This window comes from Terrapene carolina, unplaced genomic scaffold (assembly GCF_002925995.2).
Source record: "Terrapene carolina triunguis isolate 2854851 unplaced genomic scaffold, T_m_triunguis-2.0 Scaffold102, whole genome shotgun sequence".
Classification (NCBI taxonomy): domain Eukaryota; kingdom Metazoa; phylum Chordata; order Testudines; family Emydidae; genus Terrapene; species Terrapene triunguis.
Genome location: NW_020664453.1, coordinates 1,189,987 through 1,216,779, shown reverse-complemented (window position 1 = coordinate 1,216,779; position 26,793 = coordinate 1,189,987). Strand labels below are relative to the sequence as shown.

Here is a 26,793-nt window from a genome sequence, read left to right as displayed (position 1 = left end):
TCTCTTGACTGCCCCCTCCAAAACCTCCCTGCCCCTTCTCCGACCCCCTGCCCCCCTTGTTGTTGGCCTTCGCCTAATGTTTCCGTGAGCTTGCTCAGGAACGGCTCCGTTTGTCCCGGCAGGCTTGTCCCGGCAGGCTGGCTGGCGGGGGAGGAGCTCCAGACTGCAGGAGGCAATCTGGAATGCAGGGAGGGAGGGAGTTGATCTCTGTTGCAGGGGAGCGGAGGAGGGGCTGTCTCTGGCTGTCGGAGCCCCATGTAAGTTTCAGCATCCGGCCAGCTGCCCTGTTAGCGTCCGGGGGGAAGTCCGGACATTTACAAATTCCCCCCGGACGCTATTTTTAGCTCAAAAATCCGGACATGTCCGGGGGAATCCGGACGAATGGTAAGAATCCGGACGAAGAAGTGGGTTGTAGCCCACGAAAGCTTATGCTCTAATAAATTTGTTAGTCTCTAAGGTGCCACAAGTACTCCTGTTCTTTTTGTGAATAGAAGAATGTAGGTTTTGATTTTCAAAGCCAACTGGGGATTTAGCCATGGGATTCTCATTCATTTTAATGTCTAGTCAGCTTTGGAAAGATCAACTACCGGGCCTCGTATGCTGAAGTGATAAGCACCGGCAGCTCCAGCTAAGGTTGATGAAAGCGGAGAGTGCTCAGCACCATTTGAAAATTAGGTCCTTGGTTTACATACAGAAGGGGAGAGCATTATCTTATTCAGTATCTCTAAGGGATAATGCTACAGATATCAGTGCTCCACCCCCCACATAGCCTCATCTCACCCCAGGCTTACCCCCTCTCTATCGACAGAGCCTAATCCGCACAGAGCAGCGTCTGGAGGTTCAGGTAGGAATAATGCTGTGGAGGTGGCAATTGTTTTCCTAGATAGGAGTGCGTGTGGCAGCAGAAGTAGTAGATCTGACCCCAAAGCTTTAAGAACTGCTCTTTCATTAAATGCTGTATAGTATTGGATACACAGACCTGCCTTTTGGAGTTCTTCACTGTTCACAACTAACGTATATTCGTAGATGCCTCCAAGAGTAGCTTCAGTGATGTAGTGCGTCCCATAATCTCTGTAGAGTTCTCTGTATTCACCATAGCTATACTCTAAAGGCAGCTGATGGAGTCTCTGCAGGAACTCATAATGGAGCATCAGAGTCCGAGGCTTCAGTTTATAATGGGCCACATCCAGCTCAGAACGGGCATGAATAAATTTGCTGGACTATATGAAATGTAGACACACAACAGCATCCAAGTGAAATGAGGGACATGGTTCTCCATGCAAAGTATGTTACCTCAGTGAATGTTATATATACAGTCTGTGCATTGTATAAATATGGATGTTACTGGTCTGCATTAAACAGCTCACACAAATCCGTATACTCTACATAGATCTTAATTTGTAAAATGTGCCACTACCGAAACTTAAAAGTGAAGGGAAAAATTTTACACAATAGAAAAAAAAGACATTCCCTCAAACAAACTATTGTCCAACCCAAAGAATATCCTCTCTCTCCACACCCCTTTTGGGGCAAAAGCCTGGATAATAAAATGGGCTTTCCACTGTGCCCTAAATGCATTCAGACTCAGGTTCGTTTGGACATCAAGGGAAACATTTTAAAGAGCTGAGGATCTTTCAATTTAAAACGTCCTGCAACCTGGATAATCAAATCTAGGCCCCTTATCAGGCCCAAAGCAGGACTCACTGGGTGGAATTCAGTGGTCTGTGTTATGGAAGAAGTCAGACTAGATGATCATAGTGGTCCTTTCTGTCCTCAAAAATCAATGACTGTGTGAGTTACCCTAGATCCTCCTCATCTCTAATGGTGGGAGATCACTGTGCAACTCCCCCCTCCCTGGACACGGACTCAATGGTGAGGCTGCACCCAACCCTGACACAGCACAAGGACCGGGCCTGCCCCAGGAACACCTCAGAGCCCTGCCACTCCATGCCAGGTGCACCAGGTGTGGGCAGACAGGCTCAGCAAGGCAGGATCCAAGTGTGAAGAGGCTTAGCATGGGGGGAATATAGCTGTGGGTTGAGAGGGTTCTGTGTGGGGAAATCTGGGTGTCGGTGGCTCAGTGCAGGATCCAGGTGCGGGGGGGGGGGAGGAGATATCTGGATGCACAGGGGCTTGTTGGGGTTTTTTGGGTGCAACAGTAATGGGACTCTGCAGGGGGATCCAGGTGAAGGTGTTTGGGGCTCAGCAGGGGAGACTGGGTATGGGGGACTAAGTGCGGGGGTCCAGATGCTGGCGGAGTGGGGCTTAGTGGGGTTGCAATACATGTGCAGCTGGTTGGGGCTCGGTAGGGTGGGGATCCAGGTGGTTCATCGGGGTGGTCCAGGTGCAGGGGGAGTGGGGCTCGTCTGGGGGATTCTGGGTGCGGGGGGGAGTGAGACTCGGCAGGAGAGTCTGGGCAGTGAGGGGGGCTGGATAGATGGGGAGTGGCTCCCTGTACAGGGATCCTCCCCCTGCAGCTGAGGAGCGATGGGGTGCAGAATGCGCAGGGGGAGGGTTGCAGAGCTTCCTACAGCCGGGGGAGAAATTTGGGGGTGGGTCTAACTAGCAGGTAGGAGCCACGAGCCGTGTCTTTCCCAGTCCCGCCCCTGCCCCACAGTGATTTACCTCTCTGATGGCTGCCCTGGGCATACTATTTGGGAGGATTACGTGACCGTTTTTGTGGCTTCCCTTTGCTTCCCCATCAGAAAGTCATTTTTCTGCGGGGAAACAAAGAAATCTGCGGGGGACATAAATTCTGCACATGCACAGTGGCGCAGAATTCCCACAGGAGTATAATATGTGCTATATCCCCTATGCTCATATAGGGGATGCTGTGCATCAGTAGGCCCCCTGTCAATCCTTCCTACATGACAGTGCTCTTGTACCAATAGGTGTGCACTTCCCTTTGTGTTCAGAGGACCAATTTGGGCCTCTTTCTTTCTTTCAATTTTTTACAGTGAGACTCTATTGGACAGACCCTCAGCTGATCTAAATTGGTGTAGTTCTACTGATTTCCTTGGAGCTATAGTTCAAAAGCTGAGGATCTAGTCCTATATTTTTTAATACATGTATACACACACGTACATTTAAACTTCACATCTCAGGTGTTAACGACTAAACTGAGAACAGTTTTAAGTAGAAAGTAACTTACAGTTGCAGAAAATTTTTTCATCCTTTGAATGAACTTCTTGAACCTGTTGTCACTTAAACTGTAACCAAGTTCAAACACTCCTGGTATCTTTATTCCAAAGCCATAGCTAGTCTGCGAAGCTCTTGCCCTAAGGATATTTTCTTCAAAACTTGAATAAGATTCGTATTCAGTCAATGTAAATTCATATTTGCCTTTGGTCTAAACAAAAAGCAAAACCAACACACTTTATTTCTTGCATACTGATTTCATACCTGAAGCAGAGGGAAGACGTCTTGATAGTCTTGCAACAAACATACTTTTGAATTAGTGCTTTAACTTTGAAGATGAAAAGCCTGGTATAATTGCTAATCATTATTATTACTACAATACCACTTGATTTGCAGCACAGGTTAATAAAATGCAGATGAGAGCTACTGTCTCCTCCGTATTGCAATTGCCTACATCTTAAAAGTCCATGAACGTTTAAACACGTTTAAAATTGCGAAAGGAACAAAGCTTGCTTAATAGGCATCACGTATCAAATCACACTAGATAACACACAGCATTAACTTCAATGGGCTTTTAATCAGGCTCCGTATCTTTGATGCCCATTAAAGGTAAATGACAAGTATGAAAATTACTTGGGTGCCTGCCCTTTTATACAGTACATTCTGGATATTTTAAAACAATAATATTTATTTGCACTTCTGTAGTCTCCTAGAAGCATATGACTCACTGCCGGCAAGCCCATGGTGGCTGGGTGTAGTGTAGCAGGCTCTCCTCCTTTAGTGCCCTGGCTGCCAGCTGTGCTGCCGGCTCTGTGGTGGCCTTGCAACTCGGCCAGGTCACACAGAGTCTCACCCCTTCTGGGGTAAACCAGCAGTCCGACAAATAATAGTCCATCAACATCCTGTTGAACTTTGGGTCTGAGTCTGGACTCACCAGGCCTTACCCCTGATATCGGGGGGCTTCAACAGTCCTTACAGGGGGGTTTCCACTCCACCATCCCTGGTGGGCTGGTAGGGAAACCCAATGCCCTCCCGCTCCCCTGGATTCCAGTCCAGGGACCCTTGAGTAGGAAGTCAAGGCCTCGCTACACAGATCCCTGGCTGCCTCCCTGGACACCTCCTACCTTGCCCAGTCTGCAGCCTTTGCTGCAACCTCTTTCCTGGCTCCCCAGGTATCAGCACCTTTCTTTCTAGGCCTCTTCCACAGGCCCACTGCAGAGCTTCTTAGCATCTGGTTCTGCTGCAGGAGAGTTTTCTCAGCTGACTCAGCAGAAGTCCTCCTGCTCCCTGCAGCTCTGTCTAGCAGCATGCTGAATCCTGGCTGGGACTCACCAACTCAGCTCCCCGACTCCAGCCAGGCTTCTCTCACTGAGAGAGACCCAGAGGTCTGCACTCCTTCCTAGTTTACCCCTAACTGAGCCTGGTTCGGCCCTTTTAGCTCCTCCCTCCAGCTTTGACACTTACTACAGGTGTAGCAGGGCAAGCCTGATTGAGCCCTCCGATTCTCCTTAACCCCTTCAGGCCCAGTGTGGAGTTGGTACATCCCATCACACCTCCTTTCTATCAGAGGATCTCAAGGTGCTTTCCTCACACTGCCCCTTGGTTGTAAGTATTTTTTACACCACTTTTATGGAGCAGGTTCTTGAGGCAAAGAGAAAGTAAGGCCCTGATCCCGCACCATTAAAGTCATTAGGAGTTTTGCCATTGACTTCAATGTGCATAAGATCAAACCCTACTTGAATTTGCCAAAATTCACATTGGAAATCTTTGGCAGAGCCAGAATTAGGTCCCAGATCTCCTAATTTCCAGTCCTCTGCCTGGACTATGAGACCATCCTTCCCCTGAACATGCAACCCAGTCAAAACTCTGTGCTGTGTGCAACAATGAACAATGGTAAAAGTGCCCCAAATTACACGTTGCCATGAACACAAATATTTCACTTTCATTATGGACACTGGAATCATTCCTTTTTCCTTCCCCTACAGTTTTATATTTAATACTTGACTTCCTCATATTATGAGCATTACTGTTTCAGGCACCCATTGTGCACTGCATCATTATAGAGAATCTCTGAAATCTAGTTCACTTTCTTGCAAGCAAATCAAGGAAACAACAGAATCTAGCTGAGAATTTTGGATGGCTTCATTACAGAAACTTTACTTTTTCATATTTGTGTCATTTTGAGAACAACATATACATGACTATTAGAGTATAACAATCACTTATTATGTTCCCTAATATTTTCAAAGTAGGTCAAAATTTAGTCCTAAACCACTTGACCCCAATTCTTGAAATTCATTAAAATGTCATGTAGTAAATGAAGCTGTGTCGACACGCTGCATTGAAAACTATTGGAAATTTAATTAAAGTTGGTTTGCAGAAAAAAAAATCTGATTCTTACCTCTGGGGAGTAGCTTTCTACATTGTATGGTTTTCTAAACCTGGTATCCATAATATAATGTGGAGTACATCCCCCAGCATAGTACCTGTGATCAAGAACCAAACCTTCCAGATTGTTTGTGAGGATATTTAACCTGTGTAGGAGGCATAACAGTGAAACAATAAAGTTTATAATTTAATTAGCAGCAAAATATACAATTTGGCTAAGAAAGGCAAGATTTTTTTTCCTATTTCCTTTTGTGCCTGCCTATTTCGTTGCCTAGGGATTCTGTCATCAGAACTTTCCATCTTCTATCATCCACTCTATTGGCCTAGGAGAACCTTCCCATCCAACAAGCAAATGAAAGAGGGAGTCATGTTTTGAAACATTGCTGAAGATAATATTAAGCGCAGAAGAATTACATTCTGTCAACTGGGACTGACATTATAGCATCATCCCATCAGTGATAGCAACATTTTACCCAGCCAATAAAAGTTCATGGAATTGAAATTGTGCTGGAAAGTAAGGATTTGGACTAGCTCTTTCAGGAATGGCAGAAGGGGCAGAGGTGGGCAAAATATACACTCGGGCGGCACTGGATCAGATCCTAAATCCATCTGTAAAGAGTAAAAGTACAGCCTGGCAATGTTTTTATGTAGGGAGAATGACTTTTATTTGGTGATGGGACCAAGAGTTCTCCGTTATTCACCACCATCACCGAAGGGTGAATCCCAGTGGAATCTCATCCACATGGTGCACGGTCTCAGGATATGGCGCTAATCTGAATGAGATCATGTTTAAATAGCAGGGAGCATCACTAGAGGAAAAATCACAAAAGAAAAAATACCGATGAAATCAGGAAATCCCCAGAACCTATAATTGTTATGTTGTGCTCCAGGTCTTTGTTAGGCCTCCCTTTCCTTAGTGTGGAGTCAAAAAGTTGCATAAAAAGGTCTCTGAAATTGTTAAAATTATCTTCAATCTTAGAACACAGTGAAAAGCGGGAAGATCCACTAAAATCATATGACTGAGCATTGGTGGCTTCAAAGAAATGAGAGGCATGTTTCTGTAAGAGTTCAAATTATTTTTTAATTTATACTATGGTTAACAGTATGAAGCATCAGTAATGACACACATAGCAGTCACATCTTCAGAGAGTTGCACAGAAATGATCATTTTCCCTTCAATGTGATTTTTACTCTATGAAGCAAGATTTTTGAGGGGGTGCACGTAAAGGAAGATTAGGGGACTATTTTCCCACTGTAGGATCTTATAGGCAGTTATCATCCTATATGAGTTGGATCATATTCAACTATCCCAAAATTCAGGATTATTTAGTTCTTGGGTGAAATCTTGCCACCACTGAAGATGATGACAAAACTTCCATTGGCTTAAATGGGGCCTAGGTTTTGGTTCAGTCCATTCCAAATGTAGAGGCCCACTGCAACACATAGATCTGAATCCAAATTCAGGTTTTAAGCAATCCAATGCTCCGGGATGTTAGAGCCCTTCAGTGCCCACTGACAAAGGATTCATTATCACATAACAGCAACTCCTATCAGGCCTGACAAACTCACTACACCTAACAAATTGCTGTCATAGTATTTATCTATAAAGAATGTTGTATAGCATGTCAAATGAAAGCTTATATCATACTGGTCATCATAAGCATTGCGAGACATATGTATGGGCATTAGTCAAGAAGGTGTATGTATGTACTAAAAATATGTTTGAACGATGTAAACGGGCAGGGTAGATAAACACGTTTTTCCCAGACAAAGGAATGTTTATTTACCTGCCTGCCTCCAATGTCTAGCAAGCATTGTGTAAGTCAACACAAAGCAAGCTTCATTTGAAAGACAACAGGAAAAGCAAGTTGCCAGGAGAATGAGAAAGACAATATGGCATGAGCACGCTGAGAGCAAACAGCAGGGGAAAACAACTTTGTCTGAGGGTACACATCACAGGGATACATTCCAAAGGTTTTCTGGAGCATAATGAAGAGGAAAGGAACCTAGGGATACTCCTGGCAGAGAGGAGTGAAAAATGAAAAACCTGGATCCTGATTTGACTGAAAATCAGCAATGTATGCAAAAGGGCTGAGGGTGAGAAAAATGCTTTAGCCAAAAGACTGTAGTTGGCTAAAGGTATTTAATCTCTTCCCAGCGTGTTATATTTTTGTTTTATTTGTAACCAATTCTGTTTCCATTACCCTTACTCAGTTGTTATGAAAAACTTCTCTTTGTTTTACCAGAAGTAGAATACAGTGCTGTAATATTAAATTAAGTGTGACTACTCGGTTTAATCAAACAAGCTGGTGTGTACACGGTATCTCTGGAGATAGCAAATTTGGTAATCTCTGTGAGTGTCAAATGATGGGCTGGATACTCCAGGGGAATGTTCTTCCAGGGACTCGGGAACTTGGGTGCACCAAGTGTTATGTGCAAAGAAAAGTATGGTCCTGAGAAGTTTGTCTGGGGTGGCTAACAGACTGTAGTGACAGGGAGCTCTCACCTAGTTTAGCATCAGCAAGTCTCTCTTTTGCTAAGGCAGAGGGGTAACAAGAACAGGAGTACAGACTAACACAGCTGCTACTCTGAAAGGGGTAACAAGGTCACCCATAGGTCTGGGTGCCCCAAGAAAGTGTCACAGTTTGGACACAGAATTTTGATTCAGGCCATTCTATAATATAATCATGATTCAATTGTCTTTTCAAATATCAACATCCCCACCCAGTGTTTTATTTCAGAGCCAGATTTTTAAATAGGCGTTATCCCAGCCTCCTGGGCCCAGGCAAAATTTGTCATACGCACAGAGTAGTTATCGGGCCACATTCTGATCTCAATTACACCCATGTAAATCTGGAGTAACTCCTTTGACTTCAACCCAGAAAACAAAAAAAAAATGCATGATTTCTCAGGTGTCCAATGGTTTAAATAACAATTATCTGTAGAGGTTTTAGAAGGTTTGTCGTCGTTCACTACCTACTCACCCAGCTTTGGCACAATCGGCACATTTCCAGAAGAAAATAAGTGCACACACTAGCCTACAAAGCAGCTCCCTTGACATGCCTACTGGCAAGCTAACTACCTATACCATGTGGAGCATTACAACCAGACAATTCATTTAGCGTGTTCACTGCACACACTGATGTTTTTTTGTCTCAGTGACTGTTATTTATTAAGGTTCTGATGAAAACCCTTTCAAGTCAATATGAATTTTTCCAGTGGGCTTTGGACCAGGACCCAAGGCCTGTCAATTGTTACAACATTTACAGTTCAATATTTAAGCAAGTCTGAGACTACATCAACATATTTTCCTTATCTGAAAAAGAAGTGCAGGGAACTTTAACCATTTCAGGTTACTATATGTCTCTATTCTCAAGAAGTCATTTCATTAAATCTGCTATGTTTGGTTTATTCAAAGGATGCCCACTTACCCTCTTGCCAGATTCTCTATTCCCCAGTATTGCTCCATCTTCTGGTTGCATTTTCTATACACCTTTTTACAGTTTTTTTCATCTGACTGATCCCCACAGTCATCATCTCCATTGCAAAGCAACCTCCGTGTAATGCATCTTCCTAAGAGGCAACATTGAAATTACTTAATTAAGAAGTCCTTTATCATTTTTATTATTAAAAACTATAAAGCCACAGTCATCACCCCATAAAGCTTATAAACTAAGAGATTACAACATGTTGATTAGAGCTGGTTGGAAAATATTTCCTCATCCCCCTAGAAATTTCTACTTTTCATTTTAAAAAAGTCTGAAAACTGCCAAAAAGTGTAAAATGGATACAAGCTGAAAAAAAGTTGTTTGTTTGTTTTTCCTATGGAAAAATCAAACACTTTTGATTAGGGCAGAAATTTTCTGTAAAAATGTTTGTTTAGTCAAAAATCCAATTTTCTTTTGAAAAAAAAAAAAGTCCTTGGAAATTTTCCCACCGACCTTAATAATAAATAATTATAATTATTTTCTTATGTAGATGATCCATTACAAGAACAAATAACTTGAAATTCCAATGAACAAATTTGGGACATTTTAAATGACAGGATTAATTAATATGAGAGAGGAGCATACTGGTAACACATTCTTAATAAGGGAAATAATAGACATGAAGGCTGCGTGTCTCTCATGTCTTTTATTATTAGAATTGCTCTACAGAGACCTCAAAAGAATCAAGGCGGAAGGAACAATTTTGTTTTCTCATGCTGTGTTGTCCATCCATAATAAGATCCCTACAACTGAGATGTTAATGAATTATATAAAAATAATACCTCACTCTTATATGGCGCTTTTCATCAGTAGACCTTTAAATACTTCACAATCTTTGATGTATTTATTCTCACAACACTCTTGTGAGCTAGGGAAGTGCTATTATTCTCATTTTAGCAAAGGGGAACTGAGGCACAGAGAGGCTAAATGTTTGGTTTGACCAAATAAAAAAAAATAAGTTTTTCATTTTGCCAAGAAAAAACAAATAATTGTTATTTCCAGTCAGTCGAACAGAAAACTCAATTATACACCCAGCCCTTGTTATATTATTTCCCCTAATCTCTTTAGAGGGTACCACCAGTTCCTCCAATGTGATTGTGAAAAGAGAACTAATGAATGCTACAGAACAGTAATTTATATGGCGTAGGCAGAACTGTCACCACTACAACAACAAATCCATATAAAGCTTTTCCCTTATGATCTCAGGCACGTGACAAAATCATGGGCACATATTTTGCTGCCGCTATCTGACTTTTTGAACCAGTTTTGTGTCAGCTTTTATTATCAAGACTATTTTTTAATGTCCTACTTTCCAAAACAACTGGATTTTAAAGAGATGCTCAAGACTGGCGGACTGGAACTTGGCCTACATTCCAGTTAAAATCAGTCATTTGCAAATGTGATGTAAGTGCTGATATACTTTGGGCCTCATCCTGGCATACTTTTACTCAGGCACATCCCATAAAAAAGTTCTGTCATCAATTTCAACAGGAGCAGAAGTGTCCCCTAGAATCATAGAATATTAGGGTTGGAAGAGACCTCAGGAGGTCATCTAGTCCAATCCCCTGCTCAAAGCAGGACCAACACCAACTAAATCATCCCAGCCAAGGCTTTGTCAAGCCAGGCCTTAAAAACCTCTAAGGATGGAGAGTCCACCACTTCCCTAGGTAACCCAGTCCAGTGCTTCACCACTCTCCTAGTGAAATAGTTCTTCCTAATATCCAACCCAAACCTCCCCCACTGCAACTTGAGACCATTGCTCCTTGTTCTGTCATCTGCCACCACTGAGAACAGCCTAGCTCCAACCTCTAATTCAACTACTTACCTGTAATCGCACATACAAAGCCTTCACATCTAACTTTATTTCTGCAAGGACTGTTTGTAACACAATCTTCTGTTTCTTTGTCAGAGTAGTCACACGGGTCTCCATTGAACTGAGAAGGCCGTTCCACCCGGGCAAATCTGTACTGTAATGACATAGAAAACATTTACTCACCTGTGTAGAATGCATGAATTTTATGGTTCCTAAATTAAAATACAAACTTCTTGTATTGAGACATATTTGCTATAGGAGTAACGCCAAGAAAAATAGTAAATATGGCAGAATTTTGATTTTCTTGTAATGGAATTAATTTAAAAAATAATTTGGGGTAGTTTTCATTTTATTAAACAAGATTTTCCGCACTTAGTAGTGATGGAGTAAAAAATGTGGTTTTTAGTTTGTCATTAAGATAAATTTTGTTTAAATGGCACTAATCGCTCGGAGTGGGAAAGAATCAGGAAGGGTTCAATGGCATTTCCCTTCTTTCAATTAGAGCTGGTAATGACACCTCTTGTTATTCTCTGTACCTAGGGTGACCAGATGTCCCGATTTTATAGGGACAGTCCCGATATTTGAGGCTTTGTCTTCTATGGGTGCCTATAACTCCCCACCCCGTCCCGATTTTTCACACTTCCTCTCTGGTCACCCTATCTGTACCTGTGTACTTACTAAACCTTCCACACCATTATTGATATTTTCCTGACAACACCCCTGTGAGGTAATTCTCTGATCCATCCAATAGATTATTATCCTTCTGCCCCTTTTCCATTTCCTAGACAAACTCATAACTGAGAGTCTTACACAGCTGGAGCATCACTACTCCAACTGCAAAGGGCTGACGTGGGATAACCATTCTAAGAATGGTTATCTTAACCTGTTAACAAGTGGTCCTGTGCACCGTTTAAAACAATGGGATTTTTGACATTGACTTCATTAGGAACAGGATCTTAATTTGAAGATGTTCCATATCTAGAAAATGCTCAATGGCAGGCAATGAAAAGGGTCTCCCAGCCCTGTGAGGTGTTGTGTGCCCTCAATTCCCATTCAAATCCAGAGTTGCTGAGTGCGCTTAGCAACTTGCAGGTGTACTGCGGACACTGGCCCTATGTGTGAATGCTCCTGCCAAAGGCCTATGATCATTTGCTACATTTTATACAAGAGAGGGAAAATTAACGGCCTGTTCCTACGCTCCCTTACTGCAGCAAATTTCCATGGAAGTCAATGGGAGCTATGTTTAGATCAAGAATTGCGAGATAGAGCTAACAAAGGTGAACCAGAATTCCAAAGCAAAGGGTTGCAAGCCCCACATGTCCCAATAAAAAGAAGAGTTACTTGCCGGGAACTCTGACATGAAATTCATCCCTGTGCAAGGAAGCCTAGCACAAGGCTTAGACATGCACTTTAGCTCCAGGAGGTCTTTTGTGACGCTTCAGTGGTATGTAGATCTTGTGCTGGACCCTGGATGCCTTGAATGGGGTGAATTTCATATCAAGCTGCATTGCCCGTGCAGATTATCCCTTCAGGAGATGTGAGGAGCCACAGGCCAGAAAAAGTGACTCCATCACCGAGTCTTTGCAGAGGCAATATTATGAAAGACCGTCTTGCCTTTTATTCTCTCGTATTTCTTATGCTTCATATTAAGATCATAGATACTCACTCTTTTCTTTTGACAGGGATCACAGGTGCTCCATGGTGACCAGCTGGAAAGCACACAATCAATCGGCTGCGGAGGGGTGCTTACTGATCGGGCCCATCTGCCTTTGCCTAGGCTCATGTTGACTCCATTTAGCTGAAGAAGAGGTTCCCTTTCACCACTAAATGTTCACAATGAATAAGAACTTGAGTGTGTAGGATTGCAAAGCTAGGAGAACGAAACAGAGGCTGTGTGTGTGTGTGCGTCTCTCTCTCTCTCTCTCTCCACACACTAAAACAATCCCTTTGTTGTGCTCCGCTAAAATCTTTCATGCAAAATAAAGAGTTGGCTACCGATCTCACACTGGGTGTGCAACTGTGCGGCTCCTGATTTACACTGTTATAACTGAGAGCAGAATCAGGACCGTAATGTTTTAATTTGAGTGTCAAGGGCTACGGTATTATTTAAGTGTAAAACATCACATGCCCATCACCACGGTCTCAAACAAGGTCATTAATGATACAATCACAACTTGACAAAAATCCTGCAGCTGGATCATAACTGTAAACACCATGGACTTTACTAAAGAATCAGCAAAAATTGATTTTGTAGCAGACTTGTTTATCTAAAGGCCGGACAAAATTCCACTGGAAACTGCATGGATCGCTTAAAGCAATGGGAGTGCCTGTTGCTGATGGTCCTTCGAGCAGCTTTTACTGCACCTTCCATTTGTGGGAAATGGTGGTATTATTTTTAGCAAAAATATGCGTGTCTCAGTTTCCCCACTCACTTTTATATTGTTAACCACTGGGTGTGAACGGGTTAGTTTCTTTCCTGGGACAGAAGAATCGGAAATGCAGTGACTGGGTGGGAGTCAAGTAGGCAGGTCAATGTGGGTAAGAATATGTCACCATATGAACAGAGTTACCTTGAAGATACAATAGAAGACCACCGACCAGGCATTAACTTTTAAAGGCTGCCAGCCCAGGGGGGCAGAACATGAAATGGTGTGACTTGGGCTTGAACCAAAGAACTGAGGTGTGAGCAGACTGCAGTGAGAATCCTGCTGTCCAGGGCTAGCTGGTGGGGCCAGAGGGGTGCGTGTGTCAGTCCTGGACATTTGGGCATGAGAGAGAGTTTGGGCTGCCAGCCTGCACATGCACGTCTGCTTTGCTTTTCCCTTCTACCCTGAGGACATGAATTACTGAATTCCAGTTGTCTAATAAAAGGTGTCTTGTTAGGAACCATTTGTCCTGAGTCACAGCAAACATCTGCTGGTTGCGCAGCTCCCAAGAGGGTAAGTCTCCAACAGGGGCCAAGCTCTTTAAGACCTGTTGAAGGAGTCATGGTGAGAAACAAAGCGCTGAAGTCTGCTACCCAGTCAAAAGTGGAGGTCCAGGGCCTAGCACGAAGAAGGGTATACTCCCAAAGAGTCTATGTTAAGGTCAGAGACTTGGCATGCCTTGTGGATCCATGACCCCTACTAATAGCAAACTAAAAATCCCAGTCTTTCTATCAGTAATTTGAAAGTCTCAAAGGCATCTGTACATTTATTCTCACCTGTGACTTTAATTACAAAACAGATGAAATGAATTCATTTTACCAGGGGTTAATCAAAGAGTCAGTCAACCAAGATGACGGTTTAGATAAATAATGGAGAATATTTATAGTTGCCGGTGGTGATTTGTTAAAAATTTCAATCACTTCTCTTGGAGAGGTGCTGAGACAAAGTCTGCTCATTGTGATACTGCTGTGAATCCCACGCAGTTCCATTGACTTCACTACACTGGCTTGACACTGGTGTCTCAGAGCAGAATTTTACCCATACAGCATAAATCTTTTTTAACTATGAAGAGTGGTTTTAAACTAATACCTATAGCCAAGGGTACACTGCACTTTCTCAACTATGGATTAAAAGAATGTGCATATTTTTTTTAAAGAACATTGCAAAGGACTTTTAATTCTAAAACTTAGAGCTCAATTTTGTCTTGAAGGCCTAAGCCCTGATTTGGGGTTGATTGACAACTGCCCCCCTCCACCTACACAATAGTTCCAGGAGCTCCCAGGGAGCACAGTAATTCTATCCTCTCTCCTAGGCTTTTCTATTTCCTGCAGAGCTTACCAATGCTGTTCCCTAAAGGCCAGAGGCGGTTGGGGGGGCCTGATGTTAGACGCCTCCTCCTCACCACCCACCATCAATAAGCAAAATGCCCCATCAGTGCCCCCAGCCTCCACCAGCACAAGGAATGCAAAAAAATGTAAGCTGTGAGCGTAGACCCTCCTGTATAGCAGATTGTTCTTAATATTGTGCATTCAATATTATATGTAAAAAAGGAAGTGGGGAAAATGATCAGCCAACTATGTAGTCCAGGTGTTGGGTTTTGTTTATATGAAATGAGGACCAAAGGGTATTAGACCAGTTGAGAAATTTAGGATCCTAGTAGCTAGGTAAAGGAAAGACATCTTGTATGATCCAGTACTCCCTCCCCGGGCAAGTACCAATTCTAATCAGATAGTAGAAGAGCTTTCAAATATTAGCCTAAATTTATTTTCTTTTGACCCCTAAATCAAGCTGAACTCTAATAATACTCAAAATGCCCTTGTGAGGTACACACAGTAAGTAACTGCACTGCAAACAGATTTTCACTTCATAAGATTTATCAGACTGGATTACTTTTTTCAAGCCAGTCGCTTCATAATATGCTCATTTTAAAACAGTGCCTTTTCTTACTTCAGTAGAAACTCCAAAATAGCTTTAGACGACATTCCTTATTCACCATGAAAGGAAAAGCAGATGGTCAGTGTTACATTTCATTATCTATCATGTCATTGCATAGATATTTATTTAAGAACATTCACTTACCTAAAGCAATGCACAGTTAGGAAGCCCAGTACTGCACAAAACAGGAACAGTTTCACTGGGTACAAGAGAAGTATAGTATGTGACATACTCATGATTCTAAGGTACTATCAGCAAATATCACTGGCAGTCCTAAACCACCAGAACTCCAGTTCAGCCTTCTATGGGATCTGAAAGTGGTTCAAGCAGCAAAGGGTAAATTAGCCGATCTTTTGTTTACCGTAGCAGAAAAACTATGACCCACCTCCTGACAAATTCACATGACAACCTTTATAGTTGCTACCACACAGCTTTCTACAGGAAGTTCTGAAAACTCTGTTGGAGGATGTCAGAGAAAATAAAAATCAGCTTAGGAGCAATTTATATTTCCCCTTCATTTGTTATAAGAAGAGGAGTAATAGGGCATCTTAGAGACTAACAAATTTATTTGAGCATAAGCTTTGTTATGTTTCCTTAAGGCATTGCTGAAAAAATAAATATTTCACCAATAAAGTCACATATTTAAATCTTGGCTCAGAAAACAGTCAATGGGAAGTGACACGCGAGTTAAAAATCAGGGGACTAGGTCTTAAACCCCAACCTATCTGTTTGTTGTTGCAAAGGAATGAGAGAGACAAAGCATGGACAGTTTTCTGCTTAATTCTGCAGTGAAACTTTCCATTCCACAGACAACAGGCCAGTTCCTGAGAGGTGCGGACACCTCACTGGAAGTTAGAAGTGTTTGGCCCTGCTTCAGGTTTGCACCCAGGCCACTTGGTGAGTAAGGATTGCAGCATCCGACCCAATTATCATGCCTTTCTAAAGCAGAGCCTCTAGTTCTATGGAGATCGGCTCAGATAACTATGGGGTCCCTTCTAGCCTTAAAAGTTATAGAATAGAATATCAGGGTTGGAAGGGACCTCAGGAGGTCATCTAGTCCACCCCCCTGCTCAAAGCAGGACCAATCCCCAGACAGATTTTTGCCCTAGATCCCTAAGTGGCCCCCTCAAGGATTGAACTCACAACCCTGGCCAATGCTCAAACCACTGAGCTAACCTCCCCCCACCCCCGAATCATCTGGTATTAAATGAATCATCTTGTATTAAATGTCAGGTTACATGGAACTTGCCTTTTTCCTCATGATTTCTAAGGTTTTACAATGGCTAGGCAAGAAGTGACCTGGGGATTGTATTTATTATGCATAATGGGTTTCCTTTTACTCTTACCGTGCTCTCCCACCTCTCTTGTGTAGACTGGGCTCTCTGGGGCAGGGATGGTCTTATTTATGTGTTTGCATAGCACCTCAACTGACAGCATTGCTGGTTCTGTTTGTTCATGTTTGGTGGCCATCTGGGTGGAATTTAAAGATGCCCTGGGATTCTCAGAAAATATGGGAATGGCCCCATGGTCCTGGTGAACATCCCCTCTCTTAATAAAATAGATCCCAGTGCTGAAGGGATGGATCCTTCTAGGCGCTGCTGAACTCCACCTAAGAAGTACTGAGCACCCTCAATTCACACCGATTTCAAAACAGAGTTCAGGGTGCTCAATAACTTGCAGATTTGGTTCCTAAGGCGGCACGTGAGCGACGTCTGTGTGCAAAACGGCTGTTGCAGTGGCCTACATAGACACTTTGGTACTTCATCTGGGAGTACAATGTAGTAAAATCTCATTCTGTGGGCAAGTTAGTGATAGAAAAGTAAGGGAGGCGTCATTTGAGTTGTAAAAATCTACAGAATCATAATTTCAAAGGTTTTACCCTCTGTGGCATGAAAGGAGGAAAATGCTGGCCACCAGCTTTAGGTTCTCTAGTTGGTGGAAATTTTGATAATATACCATCAGAATGGGTGAAGAGTTGGGTATCCTTCGAAAGCCCTTTCTCCCACGGACACGATGGTACCAAATAAGAGATGCCTAGAACAATTATATAGATATATATTCGAAAAAATATTTACAAATCAACTTTTTTAATGATACTTTAACACAGGGATGCATGTCTGACATAAAAAAAGACACTGATCTTTGGTAATCCTAAAGAAGTTAGCCTTGACGTGTAGGACTGAAAACGTTTATTCATCAAGTCATCATCAGTGTCATCTCCTTCCAGGGTGCCACTGCTAGACACATTGTCTCACTCTTCCTCCTCCATGCCGCACTTGCACATCTCTGTACAAGGCAGGCTGCGAGCCAAACATTTGCAGGTTGCTGAGCATCTGGTCTTTCCACATGAGCATCTGATTACCTGAAGGACTGATTCAGGAGCGCATGGTATTTCACATGTAACTGGTGTGATCAGTCCACCCTCCAAGACCCATCCATACCTGACAGGGGAGGGTAGTTTTGGATGCACTCGACCATCCTGGAGCCATTCCATTGCTTCATAATTTACCCTCTTGCTAGAAGGTATAAATGCATTTCTTGTCGGTGGCAATTTTTCTCAGTTTGTCTGCTTCTTGGTAAATGTAGCTCTGCAAGTGTCGTAATGTTGGTCTTCAAATGGTAAACTCGGTGTATGAACACCTCCAGTGCAATTATGACCAAATCATTGTCTATCTCAACCATTCCAAGCACTTACAGAGCAAGGAGAGAGTCTTCAGAGGTGGACTCAAATGCCTTCCAGTAAAATAATTTGATCTTTCCAGTCTACCTTCCAGTAGTGTCACATCCTGAAAGGACGTGGAAACTTCGCAATGCGGTGACTTTTAATGGTCTAAGTGATAAGAACACATCTCTGCGGGATATACAGCGATTCTGTTCCCCAGCAGCAGTCACAAAAATGGAATCTTGCGGAAGTCTGTGGTAACGTCTCACAGAGAGCGCTAGCACATCTGTGTCTTGTGCAAAAATCCAGAGTTCAGTAGAAACTCTCTCTTTGTGGCATTGATGGCATACAAGATAATTTTAGTGCAAGCCTCCGCATGGGAACTATGAAGAAACTCCACTGAACAGTGCAAGGCAGCAGCTTCATTACACCAGGCGATGCCAAAATTCTTCAAGCAATTCTTCGCATGCAGTACAATTTTTTCAGGTTTGGTATCAGCTATGGATCCCTGAAATGTCCATCTACTGCAGGACAAAATGGTTCTCCATAAAAATTTAGCAGCTGCAAATAGAGTCTTCATATTGCTGTTGACATCAGCGCTTTCTTCTGCTTTTGATAGTGCCATGTCTTTTGCCGCTTTTAAGGATATGTGCTGTGATTCATTTCTGCAGATAGGATTGCTAAAAACTATCCATATCCCACAGTTCATTTTCAATATGTGTGACTGACTGGGCCGTGGGTGGTCAGGCCTAGAGGTTGAAACATGAGTTTGGCCTACTGCTTAGAGATGGGTCCAGGGGGACAGAGTCCATGAATGAGCCAAGGGTCAGCACTGGAGGCACAGGAACTGAATGCCAGAGTCAGAGGGTAACCAGAGTTGCGGGCCAGAGGTGGAGCCAAGGATCAGTACTGGAGGAACAGAAGCTGAATGCTGGAGCTAGAGAGTAACCAGAGTCATAGGCCAAACGATCGAATCCAGAACTCAGACGCCAGAGAGGAACAGGGGCTGGCACCAGAGCGGAAGGTAGGTGGAGTAGGAGCAGGTTTGGAAACAAGGATGGGAACCAGGCAAGAGCATGGACTGGAAGCAGATTGGAGCAAGGCAGATGCAGGGATTAGAAGCAGGAGCAGGCAAGAACAGATACAAGCATGGTACACATTGAGCTGCCACTGATCTGCTGTGGGTGCCGGACTCAGAAGCAGGGCTGCTAAACCAGCAACCAATCAGATGCTGTGGCTACTCTGTCAGTTCCAAGGCAGTGCCAGTAGGCTCCCTGGTTACCCAGCAGCTGGTCCGGCCCCTGACAACAAGTGCTTTAAAAGCCTTTCTGCTAAGCATGTGTTCCTTTTCAATCCCATTCAAAGCATGCATGTCTCTGTACTTAGCCTTTGCGTCAGCCATCACCACCACTTTTCCATCCATTAGAGCCTCTGTGAGGCAATTTATGAACTCCAGCTGAGTTGCACAGTTTTCAGTAGTAAAACCTGTATTTGTTTCTGTTACTTTTACCTTTTGCCGCAACATATGACATACATTTTTGATGTAGCACTCAATATAATACGCAATGTCATAAGCGTGGGTGACTTTTGGGTCAATAAACCCACTTTCCAAGCAACGTTCTCACTAAGAATGACTGCTTCATACAGTTTCTCACCTTCTCACGTTGAAACTGTGCTTGACGCATGCCTTCAGGCTTCCAGCGTATCACAGAAGCAGATGTTCTTTTCAAAACACATGCCATGAGCCCTACCCTAAGGCGAGTCTCACACTTGTCTCAACATCTTCAACTTTTTTCTGATGCTTGATTTACGTTCTCTCCAACCTTGCCAAATTCAGCGAATGGATGCACTTCTTATAGCATGTAAGGTGCCACCAAGCATTGTGTTTAACCAGACCCTCTGTGATGGTATTCACCAAAGATTCAACTACTAGTCATTTACCCATTGATGTCTAAAAATGATCCAGATCAAAGTGAAAACAAGGATTTTGTAATAAATTACTTTGGGATTGCAATGAGTTATGTTATGTAATGTAATGTATGTTATGGACCTGTGTGCATACCACTTGCGGATGGATTCCAGTAAATTTCTGGCTGGATGTTCATGTCTTAACGGTGCCTCGTTACAGCTATTTTGGCATAATAAACAAAGATGATAATCAATAAACCGCTTTTTTGCCGATGATGGCAAATCAACTGGGAGCACTCCTTCCATTTACAGAAATCTGTATCAGGTATTCTGTTCTGCGCATTAACTGATATAACACAGTACTGTCAGTTGAGAGCCTTTTGTGAGGGCTGCATGTTTGACATGTCTGTGTTAAAGTATAATTAAACACATTGATTTCTAAATATTTTCTCAAATATATAGCTACATAATTGTCCCAGGAGTCTCATGTTTGGTACCACTGTGTTTGTGAGAGAAAGGGCTTTTGAATGAGGCTCAACATGACCCATTTCTGAGGAGACTGTGTTGGCAACATTTCCACCAAGTGGAGGACCTGCAGTTGGGGGTGGGGTGAGGTAGCAAGTGCCCCCCACTATGCTGCAGAGGGTGACACCATTGACATTATGATTCTGTAGATTATTACAAATCACACGATACCTCTTACCTTTCTATCAATAACTTGCCCACGGAATTATACATGCTCTCAGACAAACTGGCATAAACTACAATAAATGGTAAAGAAGGAGGAATGATCTGGTGATTCGGGTGCTGGATGGGGAACTCAGGAGATCTCGGTTCAATGCCTTGCTCTGCCATAGGCTTCTTGGGAGACCTGAGACAAGACCCAGAGGGCCAGATTTTCAGATGCACTCTACAGCTCTAGTGTAAGCATCAACGTTAATGGCAGACTTACTTCAGCTCCCATTTTGGTGCCTAAATGGGAGCTTATTGTCTATTGTAAGGTCTTTAAAACAGACTGTGTCTCACTGTGCATATGTACACATAAGGCACACCCAGGGCACAAGGGGGGCCCTGATCTTGGTTTGGGCTTCTAGGCATTATTGTCATACAAATACTAAATAATATTGGTAAAGTGCTTTGGCTCGTCTGTCAATGAAAGGTGTCTGATAAAAATTAAGCACATCAATTCTAACAATACAAACCATAGTTAAAACTAAAATACAGCCTCAGTTTAGTGGACTGGTCAAGAATTATTCCTTTTCTTTTGGTTCTCCAGTTACTTATAATTATATTATTCAGCCGTGCATCTGAAGCAATCAGCTTCTGCATCTTTAGAGCAAAGCAACTTAATGTTAATGATTTAACACAGAACAAGCAAAATGTCAATTGATGCTTTATGGGAAATGCTCATGAAAATCTGTGGTTATGTTAGCCACTTTTTAACCTAATATCACTGAGCATGGAGACAATGATTAACTGCTCTTTCATCTCTATACATGGAGGACAAACGATTAGGAAAGATGGTCTGGGCTGTTCAAAGTTTTATATCTGCTTCAAATTATGCTGTCTCAATATAAAACAATGTTGTGTCTATCAGATGCAGCTGACTCAACCTTTGACACGATCGATTTGGTTGTTAATCATTGGTGCACAGATAAACCCCATTTACAGGAAAGACCTCTCGGTGTGGGGATCTGTGTCAGGGAAGGCAGTATACCGTTTAGCAATAACCATACCAGAGCCAAGATTACAGACATAAGGCATGCAATGTATACTTTAAAACCAACAATTGAGTGCAGAGTGATCTGCACGTTAACCACATTTGAGTTACTGGATTAACAGATAGAGGGGGTGGTATTAATCAGGAAGAGACAGAGGTACCCACGTGCTGGCATTCGCCATACACCACCACATTCTCCAAAGTGGACTTCAAAGCAAAATCAGGCACATACAATAAGAGATGGGCCTAAAATGCAAAATTCAGAGCTGGATCCTCTACATTTCAACTCCCCAAATGACACCCCATTTCTTGTAGTGTGTTGGTGGGAATGTTACCTTCTAGCCATTTCCCACTCCCTGACTGTACTATTTTTGCAGTGTTGTTCCCTTCTGCACCACAGAAGATTTAGACAACAGTTAGCTGCCTATCTGTGTTTTAAGTCTCTGAGCATTTAACTCTGACAAAGTTGTAAGTTAATGGATGTAGATTTTGGTGCATCTACAAATGGAAACTCACTCCTGTCCACTTACTTCACCAATGCCTTCATTAACCTCAGCGTCTGAGGTTTCATGATGCTTGCAACCAATTCTTTGAGTTTGTAGAGTTCCCAAAACTAGTATGAGTAATTTAAACCCATAATTTTATCCAAAGGTGGGTCCATTTTTTAAATTGGCATGTTTTCCTGTCTAAAGAAAGAGCTGTGATATGTATTAGGGATAAAAGAGCCTTCCTTCCACAGGCTGGCACTAACTGAAATCAGCCCATGGAATGGATACTGTGGTTCCTCATTACCACTCTTTACTACACCTTTCACCCTCTTCTATAGGAGCAGAATAAAAAAAACCCAGAGTAATATTTGATATTAATGGGGGAGTTTTGTCATTGATTTCAGTGGCTCTAGGATTGAGCCATGAGAACTTTCAAACCCATGATGTTCAAATGGGTTTGAAATTAGATGAAATTCATCCCTATTTTTAATCCAACACTGATTATCTCCAGCACTGGAAACCACACTCTAGTGCATCAGTCACAAGTCTTTGTTCTTTACAGCAAGATTTACCTTCTATTACGATGCACATATGAACATAAATACTTTAAAGATAATGGGTTCAACTCTCTCTCTCTCCAGACACACACAGGGAGAAAGCTGAGAGTCTCACAATCTCATGACTCCAGGAATTGGGGCTTTAAGAAAACCACCAAATTGAATCATTTCCCATATAGTTGCCTATGGAACAGGCCTCTGACTGAGGCCACTGCTTAGTCTGCCTATTGTCCAAGGGATAAAAAGATTCCCCAAAGTTGTTCAGTTTGCCAGATCTTGGGTCATATAAAATCTTAAAGTGTCGGGAATCCCAGGTGTTCCTCAGACTCCGGGCTTCTGATTTTTTTAGTGGGCCCAAATACTAAGAAAAGGGTTTTTTTCTTGCCATCAACGAAGTCCGCCAATTAGCCCTAGTTTTTTCCTGCCCTTTACTTTCATGGATGTCTCTGAGTCTGAATGATCACTGATTTCCTCCTTCCTTAACCTGGTATTGTTTCCTTTAAATCGGCTGTGATTTCCTTGCCTTGCTGGTAAGGGGTGCTCTGACAAATACAGATGGTACCTAGAGGGCTATGAAATGGGACTGAAAAGATAGCAAATAATATCAGATATTTAAAGATACTTTAAAAATTCTTCTCTTGCTGAAAACGACTTAAAGAGAGCCTTTTAAGTCTATTATTCTTTTTGAGAGTTCTCAGGCCCTGATAAGAGATTTTAGGCTTGATAGATGAACCACAAGGCAAACAGTTCCATTGAGATAAGACTATTTAGAGCTGTAAAAACTAATAGGTGGACAGTCGTTTCACTAATGGACCTGATATTCCCTGTCTCCAGTAGGATGATTTCAGAAAGAGATAGGTTTTGTTACTAGTAATCAGGGAATCGTATCAGGCTATCTCCCCATATTTCTCATTGTCAGGTTGCTACATGCGGAGATGTATAATTCAGTTTCCACACACCTTCTGACAGCAACCACAAGAAGGAAAAAAAATACCTTTTTATCTTCTGAGCCAAGCCTTTTATTTATCCTAGTAAAGGACTGCAAAAGGAGTAAGTTATTTATGAGACTTACTCCTTTTGCAGTCCTTTATACTTGAATGCAGGGGACTGGACTAGAAGACTTCTCCGAGTCCCTTCTAGTTCTACACTTCTATGATTCTATACAGAGCCTGATACTGCAAATCCTTAATCGTACTTGAGTAAGTCCTACTTAAATAAGGTCTACCCTTGGCAAGGTTTGTAGGACTGGCCCTACAATCAGGAAATCTGTACTGGTGGTATAAGAAAGCAATACCAAACCATAGCCAAAGTTCTTCACTGAGCTTCATGCAGAGCCCCATGGATTTCAATGGGGCTCTATGAGGGCATCATCTCCATGATGAACCCAAATATTCTGCAGAGCAGGTAGTGTAGTGATGCCAGAAGGTTCAATACAAATACTTGTGAAAAACAGTATCAGTGAACAGAGAGTCACAAATGACCCAGGCTCAGAGATTCGTTCCAGAGATTTCTTCCAAACATTCCATTTGCTGGTAGCCAAAGAGACTTTTATTTTGTTCATTTACCCTGACATGTTTAGCATTTTGGTGGAAAGAAACAGTTACACAACATGGATTCAAATCTGCTCCATGGCTACTTGAGAGCAGGCATTCTCATTCGCTCCTTTCTGATGACGTTCTTCTAATTGCTAATGTCGTTTGCTAGAAAAGTAATACATATGAAATTGAATTACTTCGTAAAGAAAATAAGCCATAAAAAAAAAAAAAAAAAAAGACAGTTCAGGAAGAGGACTTGCATGAGAAGCTATGTCATAGCATAGGAAAAAGAAGCAAATATCTTTAGCAACTGTTATCATATTATGGTGGTGAAGATTCCATTGTATGAAATCACCATGGCTATTATAATGCAGTAAAGGTAAAACCATGAATTCCAATCTACCTTATCAATTGCTTTATAAGAATTCATTGACATGGAAAGAGAAATCTGCCAGAACCTTGAGCCTATGTGATTTTACTGCCTGAGCCTCAAGCCTTCTGCCAGTGACACTCTGACTGCTGCCTGGATCGTGTCCTTAATTAGCACCTGTCAAATGAATATAATTTCCTTATCATTTTATATAACATATCCAAACGTATATCTTGGGCTATACTCACATTCTGTTAGTGCTCCACCTAGCCCAGATTATAATGTTAGCATTATGCATTGAGTTACTGCAATAAGAATCAGATTTGTTTATGATATTTTCCCTTTTTGGTAATCTTGCCATACGAGTCATGCTCTTCCAGCTTCATAAAGGGCTTTGAGATCCTTAGAATTTAAGGTACTAGAAAAGTGCAAAAAATTATATTATTTCTCACTATATTAACATAACTAGTTACTTAGTTGTATATCAGTTCTTCCTTTGACATGCTGGCTGTGATAAGGTGCATTGTATTTTATTTCTTAATGAACTCTGCTTCAAGCCTTTATACTGTTGTTATATTTTGCAGATTACCTCTTCAGTCTTCTACTTCACCATAAAACTGTAACTGCACCGTTGCTACCACAGAGTCTCTTTCCATTTATGATGCGTGCTATAGGACTGCTCATCACCCCTAGCCCACATTGGAGTTTTATAATTAAAAATTGCCTTGTCTTCTTCCATTAAGTGTTTGCATCTTGTACAGAACTATGTCAATAGGATGCTTTCAAGTACCTGTATCTCTGAGCAGATTTCTCCTCTCTTGAGGACTTTGTGTTGATTGCCAGGAATCCAACCAATCACTATTAGAAATCCCCTAATAATACATGCACAACCGAGGTCTTTCTCCTGCTTATCTTTGTGACATAATTTCTCTCTTCCAGTCCTGAACAAATTCTTCATTCCACCTCTGAGGGTTTGTTTCCTATACTGTACTTCTGGTTTTGCCGGTTTTATTTTTGATTCTTTCCCCTGTGGTTTATTTTTGTACCCTTTAAATGGAAATTCTCCTCCTACATATTAACTTTAGACTTCTGGAGTCCTTGAGCCTTTGAAAGAATAATTTTAAGACTTTATTGGCTTGTTGGTGTTATAATTTGATATTTATTGTGTGATGCCTAGAGACTCCGATTAGGATTGGGTTTCCATTGTGCTACACAGTGTACACACACACATATAATGAAAGACATCCCTGGCCCCAAGGATCTTGCAATCTAAGCAAAGAAGGAAGCATATCACCTTATTTGATCTGTGAAGACTGAGACTGGCACATGAAAAAGGGCCATAAACCTGTGTTATGCATGTGGTCAGACTAGATGATCCAAACGATCCATTCTGGCCTCAAAACTCTATGAAGTCACAGGTTTAAAGTGCAAATGTTGGACCGAATTCTGCTCCCACTTACAGCTCTGCAAAACAACTGAAGTAAACAGAGTTTCATGAATATAAGTGAGACAAGAATTTGGTCCCTGATGTAAAAAGTTAGGCAGTCACATAAAATTAAGCCAATACATATCTTTATTATTGCATTTAAACTGTCAGAACCTAAATTTTACTGCATTTCTCAAGTTTTTATAAACATATATACTAATATATATAACGAATATAATACTAATATTTATCTAATATTTTAATACATTGACTGTTATAATTAGATTAGCGTTTGCATGCATTTACTATAGGAGCATGGGTTGGGATTAAACTCTTATCAAACAGTATGCATCCATACAAGCAATTAATGGCTCAGTATAATCTGTAGGAAGATGGATCACTTCTTTGTTGTTGTTTTCTTTTGGAGGAGAGGAGGCTGCATCAAAACAAGATTTTTTTTTCTGCTTACATTTCCCTCCCACATCTTGTATATTTTGGCATCACTCACTGGACAAAACACGTCCGTTATTCTCCATACGCAGCTCCCGTTACCTTCAATTGTGGTGCTCAGCAGCTAAGAAAATCAGGCCAATTTTATTCTGCTGCAAAAATATGGACTTAAGAACATAAGAATGGCCATACTGGATCAGACCAAAGATCCATCTAGCCCTATATCCTGTCTTCCAACAGTGGCCGATGCCAGGTGCCCCACAGGGAATGAACAGAACAGGTAATCATCAAGTGATCCATCCACTGTCGCCCATTCCCAGCTTCTGGCAAACAGAGGCTAGGGCAGTGTTTTCTCAAACTGGGGTCGCCGCTTGTGTAGGGAAAGCCCCTGGCGGGCCAGGCCGGTTTGTTTACCTGCCCCGTCCGCAGGTCCGGCCGATCGCGGCTCCTACTGGCCGCAGTTTGATGCTCTGGGCCAATGGGAGCTGC

At 42.2% G+C, this 26,793-nt stretch overlaps 1 protein-coding gene across 1 annotated transcript in view; it reads right to left on the bottom strand.

The window, feature by feature from the left end:
* Positions 1-15,529, bottom strand: part of LOC113406489 (complement component C8 beta chain-like) — a 26,675-nt gene extending 11,146 nt beyond the window's left edge. The window contains exons 1-7 of the mRNA XM_026651718.2: positions 15,333-15,529; positions 12,494-12,650; positions 10,840-10,981; positions 8,958-9,099; positions 5,540-5,672; positions 3,152-3,349; positions 980-1,220 (exon numbers count right to left, since the gene is read on the bottom strand). Coding sequence (XP_026507503.1) covers positions 980-1,220; positions 3,152-3,349; positions 5,540-5,672; positions 8,958-9,099; positions 10,840-10,981; positions 12,494-12,650; positions 15,333-15,424 — 1,105 coding nt within the window. The 5' untranslated portion in view covers positions 15,425-15,529. The remainder of the gene's footprint in view (positions 1-979; positions 1,221-3,151; positions 3,350-5,539; positions 5,673-8,957; positions 9,100-10,839; positions 10,982-12,493; positions 12,651-15,332) is intronic.
* Positions 15,530-26,793: the final 11,264 nt, after the last annotated feature.